Source organism: Notolabrus celidotus, chromosome 13 (assembly GCF_009762535.1).
Source record: "Notolabrus celidotus isolate fNotCel1 chromosome 13, fNotCel1.pri, whole genome shotgun sequence".
In the NCBI taxonomy this organism is placed as follows: Eukaryota; Metazoa; Chordata; class Actinopteri; order Labriformes; family Labridae; genus Notolabrus; species Notolabrus celidotus.
In genome coordinates this window covers 21913857-21931182 of record NC_048284.1, presented here as the reverse complement: position 1 = coordinate 21931182, position 17326 = coordinate 21913857, and the positions used below count along the sequence as shown (strand labels likewise).

The window sequence follows — 17326 nt, the reverse complement described above, 5'->3', positions numbered from 1 at the left end:
TTGCAGGGGGAACTGGCAGTGTGTGCAGGAAGATCAATTTAGCAGGTAACCCAGAACAATGTTCTGAACGAAATCAGTCACGCTTCACGGAAAATTGGTAACAGGATGATGAAGTGCACCTCACGCTTTCAAAATGGAAAATTAATAACTTATTTGAGTATCTGACAGGCGTCACCTTTTCCCTGCTGCTGAATTATTCAACCCGTCATCTCAGTGCAAAGTGAGGGGCTGAATATGACCTCCATGCAACCCAGACACTTCCTCCGCATGTGTGATTCCATATTTTAGTCAAGTGTTAAATGTGTGCAAGATTACGTGCATGGTGACAAAATGTGTGAGCAGGTTTTCTTTCTTTTTTATGAGGACAGAATGTGTGTAAGCACTTGCACATGCTTGTCTGAAATGGTTATGAATAATTTCCCCTCATCTTAAGCTTCTCTGCTCTTGACACGCTCATACAGATGCTTGACAAAAGTCGCGGTGGGGCTCGAGAAACAACAGCAAATGTTGAGGAGAGGAGACAAAATGACACAGAGCTTCTTAATTGCCTGGTATTTGCATAATTCTTTGTAGAGTAAAGGAGAGATTGGCCAAAGCCGGGGCCGGGATGTTACTGTTAAAATGTAATATGTTACAGATCAGTGATTACCTGATAGAAACTGTAATCTGCAACATAATCGTCTACATTATTCACTCACGGTTCTATAATCTAATTACGGAGCCTTCTAAATTGATAGGATATGAAATTAAATGCACAGTTTATTAACATTTACAGCATATAATTTGATAACACTATTACTGTGATTATCTAGAATTTTAATAGGCCATTTTTCTTAAAGATGTGAAGGATGCAAAAAAGCATAATCTCTTCAAGGAATCTGATACATACTTGTGCATTTTCCAGAACACTGTTTGCCCTGTTTTCAGAGAAGCTAATTTTGTTTTTCTGCTGCACATAATTGAGTTAACCTCAGTCCATCCTGTGGAGAAGAGCAAGTCCTGCAGAGTGGTGGGGTTTACTGAAAAACACAGGCAGTAAACATCAGAGTACATGCAAAATAATACACACAGACAATGATCCAAAGAGTGATTTGAGTCTCTCCTCTTCAATGCTGATAATCAAAAAAGACAGACCTTGAATTCACACAACAGCTTGTCTGATTAATGACACACCATTAGATCGGATAATGACTGGCTGAAGTGAGAGGAATAATAAATAACATATGGGATGACAGGGAAAGTAAACACAAATATTTGAGTTGAGAGGAAAAGGAGAGAAAAGTTTGTCTTCTTCACCCGATGCCATTCACAGGATGGAGAGTAAAGTGGCTTTCATCTAAATGAAAGAGCAATCAGAGCTCCTTCAAATGAGCCTTGCCTGGGCTTTTACCCAAACCTGATGTCTTATCTCTGACTCCAAAAAGAAAGGTCTGAATCTCTACTTATCACATTAAAATTGTAGGTTTGTGTGCGGTGGTGAATCACAGCTCAGCTCTGCAGCCTCCCTGAGTGGCACTAGACCAAATTGCAGTAAGTGCATTTCCATTGACAGAGAAAGACAAATGAAGACAGGGTTCGGGTCTGCTGCAAATGGAAAAAAAAAACCCCATCTCTTATATAACCAAAACATCCTTTAAACAAAGGTGCATGCCTCGTCTCCCCCTGTGTGAGTCTCATGTGAAACAGCTGCCAGGTGAACAGGAGCGAGAAAAGGTCTCTGTGTGATACTCCCAGAGCAGTGCCCGCCATGGTTAGTGTAGCAGTGAGGCTGTATAGAAGGATCAGAGTTGCTGTAAGTCAAAGGCTGAGGGAAAACCCTGAGCACTGGCTGAGATGTAATCCATCATCAGTCACAGGTGGATTCGTTGACAGTAATTTGCTGAAAAACAACATTTAAGAGCATAGAGGCCTTTTCCCCACGGTCCATATAGACGGTCATCTACAGGGAGAAGGACAGAACAAAGTCGCCGGTATACATTGGGGAAATATACATGTGTGTTAGTGGAGGCGGCGGTATATATGTGTGCACTGCAGCTGTATTTCTGGAATACCGCTTGACTGCTCTACAATAAACTTGAGCTTCAGTTGAGATGGGTTTCATTTTTCTTCCATATGCTCTGGGTGAGTGCATCAAGAGAAGGACATGCAACTCCTGTGGGCAAGCCTGCAAGATGAGATTATACTGTAACACGCTGTGCATTGGCACATGAAGAGTGCATGTGGCTGTATTCCTCATATACTGTATGTTTGGATGTTTGTTTGGCCTTTCTTGGTTTCCTTTCATCCTTTCTTTCTCCAGGAAGCAGAAAAGAACGTGTTCAATCATGGCTTACTGGATGTTCATGGTGGCACATAGACCTCTGACATGTTTACTTTGAAGTAAGAGCACCATTCAAAATAAAAGAAACCTCAACTAATAAGTCCGTGAATTCTGGTATATATGTGTTCTGTATACAACTAATGCTGGTATTTAAATTATGACCACTAGTAATAACTTTGGCTTCTTTTGAGATCTCAAAGATTTTCAGCTGAATGATGGAATGATCTTAAAATCAGTATCATACCTCACTTGTTGATAAACTTTGCCTAATTTTGAACCACTCTATTACGGACTATCACTGTGTCTCTCCATCTTTAATCCCCCGGGCATAGTTGTTGTGAGTGACGACTGATCTCAGTCACGAGGAGTACGCTCGCTTTGTAAATAAGTGGTGTCGTCCACAGTTGTGAACAACTATTGACGTTTAAAGGTCTAGATTCGCCGCTTAAGATTGTTTTATATTTGTCAGATGTACATCAAGGGAAAAAAGCGTCCGATTCAGGTCATTACAGTTTATAGTCCAGCTGTAAAGGCAAGGCAAAAGAGAAAAAAGGCGAAGTCGAAAACCTGTCATGACTTTTGACTCGTGGAATTAGTGCTGTGGAAATCTATGTAATCCTATATGAGTTTGTGTTGACTTGGGAATTGTATGGCTGTTATGTCTTGGTGTTCCCAACCCATGGGTTATACCATCTCTGGTGGTTCCTAAACTTATTCTTCGGGACCAGATGACCACATTTGGGTGAGACAGAAATGGAAGAGGCTCTGATACAGACTTAGATTTCAGATTTTTAATTTAATATTTGCTTTTAATGAAGTCTCAGATAAGTTCATTTCTGTTACTCTGCTGTAATTCAAATCATCTAAAAAAGTCAAGAGCTGAAATCCCTCTCTTGTGATTTCAATGTGAACTGAATGCAATATCATATGTTTGTAGATGTGAAGACGTACCATATATGAGTGAAGTAGAACCTTTGCATAGTTATTGTATTTTACTGTGCCTTGATACAGCCTGTCTGTTCATCCTCAGTCTGAAACCAGACATTTTATTCCCCTCCTTTTAAGGCCCTCCTGCTGATGAACCCATATCTTCTGACCAGCCAGCTTAAGAGGCATTAAGCATTGCCTCACTCTATTTCCTGTTTGTAAGACAAAATAAGTTAAAGGTGCTGTGAGGAACTTTTGTTTTGTATCGATTCTGGCGCCCCCCTTGTGGACAAAGTGATACCTCTTATCTCTTATCCTACACATGCAAAAGTAGTGTTTTCAACAAAAGCCTCATCCTGTTGTGTTCATCAGTCAACTTTATCAGGCAATGTGATTATTTTCCATGAAAACAGTCAAAGAAAGGCTGTTTCTGAAGCAAGATGTCCATCATCTGGTCTGGCACCTACCCCCCCAGGGCGGTTTCAGGCATTAAAAATTACAACAGAGAAGGTGTCAGTGTTGCTGCTGATGGTCTTGTTTGCTATTAAAGGTTATAAAGAGGCATCAGTATCATTTTCAGTCTGTTTCTCAGCCATATCAAAATTCCTCACAGGGCCTTTAAAGCAATTACAAAGTAACATTCAAATACTTGATTGCATCTGTTATTGTTGGAAGAGGAATACGATAGTTTACAGCACAAACAACTACAGAAAGAGAGAAAGAAATAAAGATTACTCTGTTCGGGGAATAATACTACCATTACCCGTTAATTGCGGTTCATGAGCTCTGTTAAAATACACACACACATGTACATATATATACATACATGTATACTATACAATACATGGTTCTGTTCATAAGTGTAAGTGTTGGAAGTGAAAAATGAGTAGAAACACCTGAAAAGTTAAGAACAATGATATAGTGACTAAAAATACCAGCTACTGAAGGTATTTGCACTTCTCGGAGTAATGACACCAAAAGACTGTCGATTATCATCCTGCATTGTTATCTAAATGTATGCTGGAGTATGATAGAAGCCTATGACTACTCAAGAACACTGTTTTCCAATCACATATACAAACTATATGAATGAAGATTACTGTAATCTGAAAAAAGCTGCAGCCTTCAGTGTTGAAAAATGAAGCCAGCGGGGTAAAGAGAAAAACCGCAGTTTTTTATATCCTCTTGAGCCTGGCTCAAGGAAACCCAGTTAGAGTCCATTTTAAGATGCCAACTTTTAAAGCATATTTACAGCCTAGTACACAAAACGGTTTTCATCCCTTGACAACATTTCTTTCCTCGTAACAACTGAAGAAATAATTCATTTCTTTTACTGCATCATCTGTGAAATAGCTTATGGGACCGATGGCAAAGTTTGGTGAAGCCAGCAAACACACTTTCCCCTGCACTGCCTTTGATCTCATTTGGACTAGCAACTTGAGAAGAGAGAATGGTATGATGTTGGGAACCTACTTAGAGCTGACTGTTTGATGTACTTGCATGTAGATATCTGTTTTCATTCATCAAAACTAAATCATTGTACGATGATCCCTGGTGGAAGCCCGGAAGCCATCATGGCACTGGACATCCGACAGCACAACTTCATATGTGTCAATATAAGAAGAACACGTTTCTACTGAGGTGATATCAGTCTTCCAAAATGAAACTTCTTTTTATTTTACATCTGTTAACACATTTTAGATCAACTTGTGACAAACTAGGGCTCCATTCAGAAATATGTCATGTTTCACGAAGCAGCCTTCAGCAGCTGCACGTGGGAGTATGAAAGAAACAGTGGGGTTGTTTTAAGATAGAAGCAAAATCCTTCTTTTGAGAGAATATCCTTAGAAGGATAACATGCTTCAATATCTGGTCTTGATAGAGAAAATAACATTCATTAGGAAGTCAAAGAGATATATACAGAATATGAAATGATAACCCTGATTCAACTGACTTCTAATGAGTCCCTGTGTTGAATAATGTAGGCAAACGCTTCTCCGCATCAACGCGCCCTCCTTCCCTCATGCTGCAGCCTCTGCAATCAAACAATGAACTTAAGCACCACTGGCATTACCATATTGTTATTAAAACTTAGGGATAATTTATGAACATGAACATACAATTAATGATAATCGATGTAGACTCTTCAGTGTGAGGAGTGGCCTGGTGATCCGCTAATAGGTTTAGCTCAGTCGTAGACCAAGTTATGAATTAAGCTGTCTAAGCTGTGTGCACATTTCTGTTTACAACCTACAGATTCGCTGACCTTTTCTGGTGTGGGATTTGATGTGGCCGATCAATTCAATATTGTTCCCAAAAAAAAGAAAAAAATAGAAGGCTTATTAAAATTTCATCCCTAAATGCAGAGTGTGTGTGCCCTGCTGTACTGCAAAAGATTAATTTGCAGGCGTTAGGCTAATGTGGATCCCTCTAATGTGATTCACATTAGAGTGGGCCTCGGGGGCCAGCATTGCAGGACTTCTTGATGCAGAAAGGAAAATTAATTAAAAACAATAATCGTGTAATTCTGCTCATTACTTTTACACAGACGGTAGGTCTTTATCCTGGTATGTCTTCTCCGATGTGTGTCAGTCGCTCGCTTGCTCAGGGGGACAATCCCACGGTTGCATCAGGCAGGTGTCATGGCTGATGTGAGAGGGAACAGAAGGGAAGCCCGGATAAAAGATTCCTGTGCATCTGGGCTGAAGTAGAGCTTGATAACTCTCACTCTGACAGGATGTGGTATCTAGGACAGGAGACCACTCTAAACCTCATTCCTCTCTTCTATTTCTCTCCGTTTCTTCATTCCTTCTCTCGAGCCTCCAGATCATGCCAAGTCAGTTTGACTAAGAACATTAGGGTGTCACAGCTTGGGATTTGGCGTTTGCAATTCTATTAGAGCGACGACTCTAAAGGCAGACGTCTTCCATTCCCTCTACCTCTCCTCCTGGCGTTGCTGCTGCCAGCCGACAGATGCAGGTTTTTACATATCAAAGCTGTTGACTTGCCAGAGTCGTTCCTTCACGCCTATAATGCTCTTTGCTTCAGAGGACCGTACCTCGGTCCCTTGATCAAGTTACTAAACGCGGCTTTGCACATGGCTCACCACCAAAGGCGGGCAGCTCATGCTGGGACCTGGAAATGCAGGCGAGAAAAGCATCTCAGAGGGATTGGCTTGTGCTGACACACAATGAGACGGGCCAAGAGAAAGACGGGAACGGGCATACCAACAGTGGTACTGAGCGAACAACAAAAGCAGGGTCGGATTGTGCTAATAGAGAAAAAATCTCAAGCTGAGAAAAGATGAGAAAAGGTCTATGTATTTGGTGAACGTACAAGAGTCAGGAGTGTGTGCTGATGTGTACACATCAAGGACAAATTTTCAAATAAACTCAAATAGTGTCTAAGCAATCCAACCACTCAAGTACGGATTGTTTTTGCTTTTTAAACCCAGGCTTTGATGCCAACTATTAATAAATAACAAGAATCTGACAGAGAGCAGAACTTGCTCTGAAGCAAGAACATGGCAGAATGATTGATTTATCAACACCAAAGCCCTAATAACACTCTTCATTACGTGTCCTGCTTTGAAGATTGTGAACAGATGAAAGTGCTGTGCCACATCAAGAACTGTATTGCAAGAGAGGTGCTCCATTAAAATAATGACACATAATGAGAATAATTGAATTCTTAAGAAACCCATGCTGAAAGGATGAGAATCAAAAGTGAAACAATGTGTATTCAATGTGTGTCTTGTACAGTATGCAATCCTGTGATGCAACCACATGCCGAAGCTTATCTTTCACGGAAGAGAAAGCAACATTTAGTGGCACGGCCTTTTACTGAATGTCTTAGAGTGTCTTTATCATCTAATCTTGAGATATTCTGTCTCTATTTTAGTGTCCCTGACAAGTCCAAGGTCATTTCCTGTGAGTGAACCCTGTCCAGCTTCACTGAGCCAGTGGAGAAGGTGGAAGTATTAGTTAGTAGATGACCATTCCTGGTTGGATGTGAAAGGGGAAAGCTCAAAAGCAGTCTGTTCAAAGGTTGAGGACCTTCACATGGCTTTTACCTGTGCTTTTTGAAATGAAAGTTAACGGTGTTCATTTTAGCTTTCACTGTATCATTTAGGATTTATCGAGGCTAAAGAGGATGTGAAGATTATGAAACTCTTTCACTGTTTGTTGTACATTTAGTAGTCCGTTGTGACACCTGCAATTTTAAGTCTGTTGCTCCTGGTCTTATTCATATAGGAAACAGTTCAGTGTGTGAATACTGTGTGGTCAAACCGTTTAACCTTTCTTTTACCCAAACAAAATTGTTTTTTTTTAAATACTACCTTATTCATCTTTCTAGTTGTTTGATGATTATTTTTAACTAACAAAAACTTTATTGGAAAAAAAATGAATTTCTTCTTACATCAGTATCTAACTCAATTTGTTTATTGATTCTGAAAATTGTTGTTTATTTACGTTTTATGTACAAGCTGTTCAAAACCAATTGCAAAGGTTATAATAATAAAGATGCACTGATTGCAATTCATCTGGATGATTTCCCTTTTCATAAATGTCATCTAAAAAAAGCCAAACATGTTTTTATAACTTCTCTTTCATGGATGTTCATAGTTAAACACTGACTGTTAACTATGTACAAGAAAAACATCTTCAAATGTGCACCAGATCACTTGACCATCTCTTGCTCTTACTCAAACAAGTTTACCCTGGTAAGTACCCTACATCGTCATGCATTTTATGCATTTATTTATGATGAAAGAGAGGGAGAGAGGAAGAGAGATAGAGAGAAAGAAAAAAGATTGAACATAGATAAACAAAACTGATCAGCAGAGAGTTAATTATCAGCATTACTTTCTTTAATTAATTTCTAATGTGGACTCCAATTTGGAAAACCATTATCGAAACCTTTCACTTCTAGTAAATACAGTTTTTCTTTGATATCCTCATTTCTGTGTCACTAACATTGACTGTATACAGAATGGTCAACATGCCATCATTTCTTCACATCATGAGCTTTAAAGCCAAAAGACTGCCTTCATGGGCACTTATGGAAGGTTCAATGACTCTTGTGTTAGTGTTTGGTATGTTTTCTCACTCTGTTTCTCCTTCTCTGATATTCCAGAACAGAACATTGCAGGAGCCCTCATGAGTTAACAAAGCTGTCAATCAATCATCTTTTTCTTTTTCTTTTTAAAGTTATATTTTTGGGGCTTTTTTGCCTTTATTTTATAGGACAGCTGAAGACAGAGAGGAAATGTGGGGAGTAGAGAGTGGGGGAAGACATGCAGGAAATGGTCGACCGGCCTGGAATCGAACCGGTGACCCCTGTGACGAGGACTGTAGCCTATGTTCGTGGGATGCTTGGACCGCTAGGCCACCAGCCCCCCAATCAATCATCTTTTTAAGATCAAATAACTAATTAAGACAGAACTTTCAGAAAAATTAAACCTTGGACATAACTCATGAGAAGAACTTTCTGTAATGACAGAAAGCATGTTTGAGAAATGTATTTGATGTGTATTTTAATTTTATAGTTTGACCTACATTTCATCCTAACCTGGTGGAGGTGAGATTTATGATCTATACTGCAGCCAGTCAGCAGGGTGAGCTCTAAATCTCACAGTGAGTGAACACGTATGGCCTCCATTGTAACATACAGTCTATGGTTACCTGACAACTGTGTCATAACTGACACGTCTGTATCAAGTAGAAGAATAGGAGATCATTTGTAAAAGCTGTTAGCATTATGAGACAAATCCCTGCCCAACCCCCAATAATGATTTTTTGTGCAATATTTTTGGATTGCATCTCTAGGACTCTTATGTTGTTGCAATAGTAATTCAAGGTTATGGTTACTGTTAGACACTTGAAATGGAAACACTCAAAACAAGCTGAAAATACGGCCCTTGGTGATCCAATGCACCAAGTGGTACTGTCAAAAACAACAACAGTCTGAGAATTGAGGTCCAAAAAATATGGTCCTGAATCTGCAGTTCCTCCAGGTCTGCACACACATGCTACTCCTGGAGGAACTTGTACTTTCATCAGGTTAACGTTAATGCTAGGTCGATGTTTTTTTCACCTCTGCTGATTAACACCTTTTTCCATGCTTTTAATGTTATTTTAATCTGATGGTGTGCATTTTTATATTTGGGGTAAAGCACTTTGTAACTGTGTTTTGAAAGGTACTACATAAATACAATGTATTATTATTATTATTATGATTATTGTTATGATTATCATGATTATGATTATTGTTGTTATTTTGAATAGATTAATTTTAATCTCTACAAATATATACCTGTAAGTAACTGCAGCATTTAAAAACAAGGGATACGGTTTTTCAAGTCTAATTATTTTTGGGTTTCTGTTTGTAGTTTGATTAGTAATTGGGAACAGCTAATGCTGAATGCATTAACTGCAATGCAATCCTGTAATCTACTGGCTGTCTCTTATGAAGGACATCTGACAAGAAAAATCCAGATAGAGATACACCTGTAAACCACATCTTGCAAATTTATTTCCTTGGTCTCTAGATGTTAGTCAGACTGTAAATGACCAGCACAGGGAAGAGGAAATTGTGGACTGAATATCCTTTGTTGCCAATCCAAATAACAGTTGACTTCACCAGAAGTGTGGAAAATCTGTCTTTCATCCCCTGCGGCAATACTGTCTCAGACTGCATCACATAGGTTCCAAGATTGCTGTCTTCGCTCAAGCAAAGAATCTTATCTTTATTTGTATTTCATGAATAGTGCACATTAGTGGAAAGAATCCTAGAAGACAAGTGATAAACAAACAAAAAATAATGTTGCTGTTGACCTCATGCATTTCATTAGCAGCTTGACATCTGCTACTTGTTATCACCTCGTGCCTTTAATGATAAAAAGTACAGAATAATGAGCTGCCAGAGCTGAGAAAAGTGTAAAAATGTCTTCCAGCAGTCTGACAAAAAACATAAACTTCTATCTACACAAAGATACTAAGTGGATCAGTTCAGCACCCACACATAGTCCTGGTCAACTGATCATTTTATATTCATCAAAGCAAAGGAGACTGGGTAATGTCTCAATAAAATGAAACCAGAACATACATATGTTAATATGACACTTATTCATTATAGATGAATATTCAAAGTGGAGATTAGGTAAGCTGTACTTTGACACTATTTCAGGTAATAAGCTCTTTATTGTGGTACGAACATTAGCCGAGGCAGACGGTGCAGCCGTCCCAGAGCCCACGCTCCTAGGGTTAGCCTTGTATCGTTGTTAAAGTGATAGCTTTAAGCCATCTTTGGTACAGTGCATCAAATACTAACATTTATGTTCAATGTTTTACATGGTGCCTTTATAAATAAAACAAATTAAATCAAATTACTAAAGTGTCAGAGTTGTTCTGAGTGCAGCTGTCACATTAGATATCAATTGTGGCGCTAAGCATGTAATCTGCAGGATTCCTTTCTTTTCTGAATTGCAGCAGTGGTCTATATTTTTTCTGCTATAACTTCAATCTACTCATCACTTCTTCTCATTATACCAGCCTGACTTCACAGATACCGTTATTTCCAGCTGGAGCTTAAGGCATTGTGTTGCCAGCTTACTCAAAGAAAGCCTGGGTATGTTGAGCTCGCTTGTGATATACCTACCCTCTGAAATGGCATGCACTGTCCTTGGTGCTGAAAATGTTGTTGCTCAATGCAAGCTTGACACAGCGCCTTGAGTAGCAATCTTAAGGTCTGACCCTTTGTTTTACCTAAATGTAAAGACTTCATTATATCAAGTCCTATAAAAGTTACATACCATAGATGAATAAATTAGGTCTTAAGAGAGATGTCTGAATTAAATATTCAAACCTCAGCTGGGGTTGAATTTTCCACACCCACACTGTTGACGGTTGCAGTGATTTTATTTTCCAGCTGTGGTTTTTCTAACTCTCTTTAATGCCGCTTTTCAGGCTGCCAAGGAACACAGATTTATGGTGTCGATCTCCAGCTCAGGGAAATTTCGCTTTTTTGCCATGATGTGTCCCCCCCATGTTGTAAATGCCAGCTGGATCGTGAATATTTAGGGGTGTGGTATTTAAATGACGATTGTTTTCAGCCACCACGTTTATCAATACTTGATCATGGGTACTCTCTGACTGGCCACGAGTACGAATGATTGATATATCACATCTGAACCCTGTCGTACATTGATTTTCTGCCCCCATATCTGCGCTGTTATCTACACCAGGTTTATAAATAAGGGCCAATTCCACAAGCATCTTTTGTTGGATGTGGTATTTTTTTGTTACATGACCTCAACATCTCAAAGTGTGCCCAACTTGTTGAATTTGATTTAAATTTAGAAAAAGAAAGTTTGAGCTCCAAATGTGTAAGCCAGATGATAAATACACCAAAGATCCAAAGTCTTTATTTTGTTAAAAATCCTTCTGTTTCTAACTGAGTCCTGAAGACTTTTTATTCTCTTAATCTTCTACATCGTCTTTTAGTTTAATCCAAAGAAAGCTTTTTTTTGGTGATTTAGATCAAAACTTCTCGTATACGATGTTGATGCCAATGCAGAAAAAAATGTAATTCACGTAATTGCTGTGTAATTGAAGCTGTTGACTAAGAAGCGGCTGGTCACTGAAGGCTTACTTACTTTTATTCTGACTCTAATTGTCCAGCTCAGAGATAAATTGTAAACTGAATACATTACGTGCTCCTGCTGCTTTCCAAATGTTAGGAGAGATCATTGTGACCTCTTTCCTGCATATTACTTGAGGCAGTAAACTGCTCTCTACTGAGATGGAGCAGCATCATCAACTCATCCATTTTGGTTTTTAAGAGCTGAGATGCAGATGATATGTGGGCATGTTTGCTTCGTGTGGATCACCGTACAGTTAAAAGTTATTTAAATGTCACAGCAAAGAACAACCTGAGGGAAAGTTCAATAAAAGCTGAATTTTAAACAGCAAAAACTCAAAACTTAGAAGGATAATTGTCTAACTTCAAGTCAAAAATATCTGATTAGTTTTAATATAAGCCACATTCACATGATAAGTACACATAAGCATCTTATTTCAAGAATTAAAAGGAAAAAATGGAGGCCTCAAGCTTGTAATAAGTAAAAAAAATAATCTGCCTATAAAAATATTCAAACACTTGCTAAGATTGAAGATTTAGCAGTGTCTAATTGAGTTTAAAAAAAAAAAGCAATTACACCAGTCTTTCAATTTGCCTGCAACAATATTTCTCTAACACCACACCTTCTTTACATGAAGCAGCAGAGCCAGCGAGTATCACTAATTAATGAAGGGAGTCTTAGAGTCCAAATCCTTTGTTTACTTTTTGGTGTCGGCAATGGTGCGTACCAAAGCCACAAACCTTTGATATGGGCTGTCATCAATGAATAATCATAATCAATTCAGCCTTAGAATTTAACACAGTCTTCTTCAAAGCACACAAAACTCTGTTAATTCCCTTAACACAGCACAGTGGGTTACTGTGGCTAAGCTGAAATATGAAATCCATAGCAAAAAGTACAATACAACTCTTATAATAAAATGAGGGCAGAGTTTTTCTCTAATCCTCGGTGGCATAAATGGAAAACGGCTGTTCTGGTTCCTTTTCTGATGAACATGTTAGTAGTGGGTGTGTCAAGTTCGTATGCATCCAAGCCCTGATGCAGCTGTGGCTGTAACTCAGGCTCAAGTCTCACAATTAAGACCATGTTGGATGTTTTCTGCCATCTTTTATGTGGTAGTGTCCAATAATGAGGATGTCTGTCAGCACAGAGTCTGCTGCTTTATGTTTATACAGTATGGAAGTAGTTCAAGGAGAACAAACTGCCACACAGGTTCCTCTCGATAAGCTTAAAATGGATGGATGTGTGGATTAACTAAGTAGGCCAGGATCACAACAATTGGTTTCTGGCTATGACACTCGGTTTTTCTATTTTCTACAATCACTTGCCAGAGAACGGTAGCACCCCACATGGATCACTTTCATTTCCTTTCTATCCATTTTCAGTTCGTTTCATAGCAGAGAGAAACGAACCCGTCCCTTGAATGAGTGACAACAATGCTTTGAATCCCTGACGTACATTCGAAAAATCCTATTCAAATCTCCATAAATGAATACAAAATGAATACTAGCCAGAATAAATTAGCCGCTCCCTAATTAGCTGTTAAGCCATCTTTGAATGTCACATCTTAGAAAGGGGTTTCTCAGAGAGTGGGGGGGGTTGGGGGGGGGGGGGTCGAAGGCCTGAGGATATAGTTGCAATCATTCTTTGGGTCTTCTTTGACATGAGCATAAGCACTCAGAGCTTTTCTTCTCTGATATTAGTTCAGCTTGATTTACAATCTGTGGATAAAGTCCTCCCGTCAGAGCTCTTCCCTCTCAGACCTGACCCTGGGTACCAGGGGATTGAACTAATTTTACTGCCGTCTGAGAGAAATTGGATGGGCGTGTCAGGAAAGAAATATAAGAATGTTTAATTTTAGTCACACAGGACTGGAAGGTGAAAAGATTAATTATACAGCATAGAAAGAAAATACATCAGAGGGACAAGTGATGCAGAGTACATCCACATACACACAAGTTTAAAATGCATATATAAACACAACTATAGACACATTTACATAGGGAAAAAAAAACATTAAGTAGGTCTACTTACATTGAACAATCAGCTCCACTATGGCCTCCCGCGGCTTCACGTTAAACCCGTTATACTGGCTGGTCTGGCAGCGGTACGATCCGGTCATCTCCCTGGATACATTAACAATACGCAGCACACCATCGTAGCTCTCCATCTGCATGCTGCCATCCGGCATAGGCGCCTCCTTATCGGCCCGTGACCACAGGATGATGGGCTTGGGTTTTCCTGAAACAAGGCACTCCAGCTCCACTGTGTCACCCTCTCGGGCCACCAGGGGGGACTTGCCCCGAGGGACTGTCAGGCTTGGGGGAACTAAGAAAGAGAAAAACAGAGGAGGGACTGATATGGGGCTCTAGAAAGTCAGCAGGCGGGGTAAGAGGAAATGGTCGACTGGGGGGAGAGGTAGCGTGGAAGGTATGGAGGGAAGCGAACGGGCATCCAAGTTGCAATGGCAATGAGGCTGGATCTCAGCAACACACAGAGCTTACATGAACCATGAACCATGCAGATACTGGCAGCGGTAATGGCTAAGAACGATCTGAGCATGTATCAGAACTAAAACCACCAAAAAAGGCAACAGTGAGGAAGTTAAATGCAATCAAGCAATGGAAAACAATGATCAATGCGATGAGGAGCTGACAAGAAAATACATTTATTGTGACCCACCGTTAAAAAGAAATTGATAATCGATAATAACCTTCTAAAACCCACGATTCAAGGTACAAAAGAGCCTTGGGAAATAAACTCAATGTTTTAACAAGGAACTGAAGCCCCCTTCACTGATAGCTGTACTTGCAACTAAGCATAAAGCTGGAGTCATCAGTTGGTTAACCCAGCTTAGCATACAAACTTGAAATAAGAGCAAACAGCTAGCTTCACACCTCTCAAAGTTAAAAATAAAATACAGTTTCCACTTATTGAACAGCTGTCATCATGTCATGTACATATACTTAGCTTATATCTATAATGTTTGAAAAGAAAGATGTTTTTCTTCAGTCTCAATTCAAAGTAATAACAAAAATAAATGTGCTATGAAATGCAAATAAAGCGCTTTGCAGTCTGTTGCTGCATGATAGCCCAAATGATAGACTTTCACATAAATCCTGCCTCTGAAAAGACAAATAGCCAAACCCAAAGCTTAGAAATATTGAGGTGGTCAATGGGGGAAGGGGGATGGCCAACCAGGCTGCTTCCTGGTCTCGCCCCTGTTACAGGCTTTGTAGTTGCTAACTATATGTTTGTGCTGTTGTACAGCAGGTGTCACTTAAAAAAATGATGAAATCCCCTGTTAAGTCTGACACCTTCAGGGATGTCCCAATCCTGATCTCAACCTCTGAACCTGAGTCACTATTTAGATTTTTCAACTGATCAGGGATCAACAATTTGAGCCAAACATCGCAACCCGATCATTTACACCTGCGGTCGTAAACTGAGCATAATTTACAGAAGAGAGCAAACCAGAAGTACGGTAGCATGAGCAACCTCGGGCTAAAATATCAGCAGTATGGAAATATTTTACACTAGAAAGCAGAAACAGTCCTACAGCCACTTGCAATATACTAAATATGTTTGTATCGCTCGCTACCAACCAACAGTATATGAAGTATTCACGAAAGCAACAGAATAGAAGATACTGTGCTAAGTCTAGACTTTAAAGGAAGGATAACTAACAGCCATGCACCTCATCTGTTCCTTGACTGTTTCTGTGCCTTAAATCTATGTAGGGGAACTAAATTTATGACAGGGTTCCTCCAGCCAAAATGAAAAACAAAAAGGAAAACGGTTCCTTGGTCCACCAAAAAGTACTGGCACCAAAACAAGTAAAAGGCAATAAACAATTAGGGAATATGTAAAATAGCTATATTTAGTCAAATATTTCTCCAACTTAGATGGAAAAAAGGCCCCATAATAGTTCCTGGGCTCATGGAACATTTCTGGCAGTTTAAATGAGTCACTACACATGAGCGCATTGACTCAGATACAATCAAATAACATTTACTCAAACTCTTCTTTAGCAGATGTTACATCATCCTTCAAAGAAACAAGCATCATCTTTGTCAGTGTTGCTACTGGAATCATAAGCGCTACAGCATCGTCATTATCGTACCCACATTTTCATCATCACATCACATCCAAACTTCTCCTCATGGCCACACTATTTCTCAGACTGATCTTCAGCAGCATCATTACAGCATTCATAATTCTTATCACCATCACTTGCATCATTACCACTCCTCTCCATCGCTTTTTACGTCTCTGCCCTCCTCCTCATGCAGCCCATAAATCTCTTCACAGCGTCTGCATACACTTCAGTGCATTTACAACAGAAACCTCTCCCAAAGGTGATTCAGCATTATTGCTGGCCATGTAACAAAATATGACCCAATAAATATTTTGCCTTTGTTTAACAGACATTTTAGAGCCCTGCTGAAACAGTGATGAAACATAATAGAAGTGCACAGTGCCAAATTGCCAGACACAGTCTCAGGTTTCCTGTAGTGGCCCTCTGTGAGTGAGTGAGTGAGTGAGTGAGTGAGTGAGTGAGTGAGTGAGTGAGTGAGTGTGAGTGTGTGTGTGTGTGTGTGTGTGTGTGTGTGTGTGTGTGTGTGTGTGTGTGTGTGTGTGTGTGTGTGCATGTGTGTGTGTGCATGTGTGTGTGCGTGTGTATGTATGTGTGTGCGTGTGTATGTGTCTATGTTTGGAAAGCAGGAACACTAGCAGTTTGTATCAAGCAGTCTGCTTCCTCTTCAAGCATGCTGGCCAAGTGAATTTGTTTAATTAGTAAACCTGGCAAATGGCACCGGCTCCTAGAGTACCATGTGTGTGTGGATGTGTGTATGAGTGTGCGTGTATTTTTGTGTGAATCCAAACCATCAGCTCACGCTAAGTCTATTTTGTAGCACTGCTCGCAAAAATAGTTTACACCCAGCAAGTAGAGGAATGAAAATGTTCTCCGCAATGATGAAACCATGTCATGCTTCCCTGATGATTTTTGGAATCACTGTCATTCTGCCCAAACAATGCTGCAGCTGGAATGAAGTCAGGCCACATTGAAGTTTTACAGTGATGAAATCACCAGCAATATCCAGAAAACGAAACAGAGTAGTCCAGCTACATTTCTTTTGACCCCATTTTTCTCTGGGTGAGTGGTAACAATCCCGCTGTCGTAACAACTCTGGAGCTGTCAGTTGTTCCTACTGTCCTTACAGTGAGTCGAAGGGTAAGTGCTGCAACTACAATAGTTTTTAACCGATCTGGTGCAAACAAGAAAAGCTCAACTAGTTGCACTGATTAAGTCCAGGTTATGCAATGATATCATGAACATCCAGGGAGAAATTAACGTGGTTTTAAAATGTTTAATAATGTTAATGGGGTCAATAATTTATCAGGATCTTCTGTAAACTGTAAGCTGTAGCTGTAGC

At 39.7% G+C, this 17326-nt stretch overlaps 1 protein-coding gene across 5 annotated transcripts in view; it reads right to left on the bottom strand.

The window, feature by feature from the left end:
- Window positions 1-17326, bottom strand: part of mdga2a (MAM domain containing glycosylphosphatidylinositol anchor 2a) — a 351098-nt gene that overhangs the window by 56563 nt on the left and 277209 nt on the right. For 3 of the 5 annotated variants that reach the window (XM_034699300.1, XM_034699302.1, XM_034699301.1), the window contains exon 12: window positions 13923-14243. In XM_034699300.1, coding sequence (XP_034555191.1) covers window positions 13923-14243 — 321 coding nt within the window. The remainder of the gene's footprint in view (window positions 1-13922; window positions 14244-17326) is intronic. The other 2 variants (XM_034699303.1, XM_034699304.1) reach the window with 1 other exon arrangement.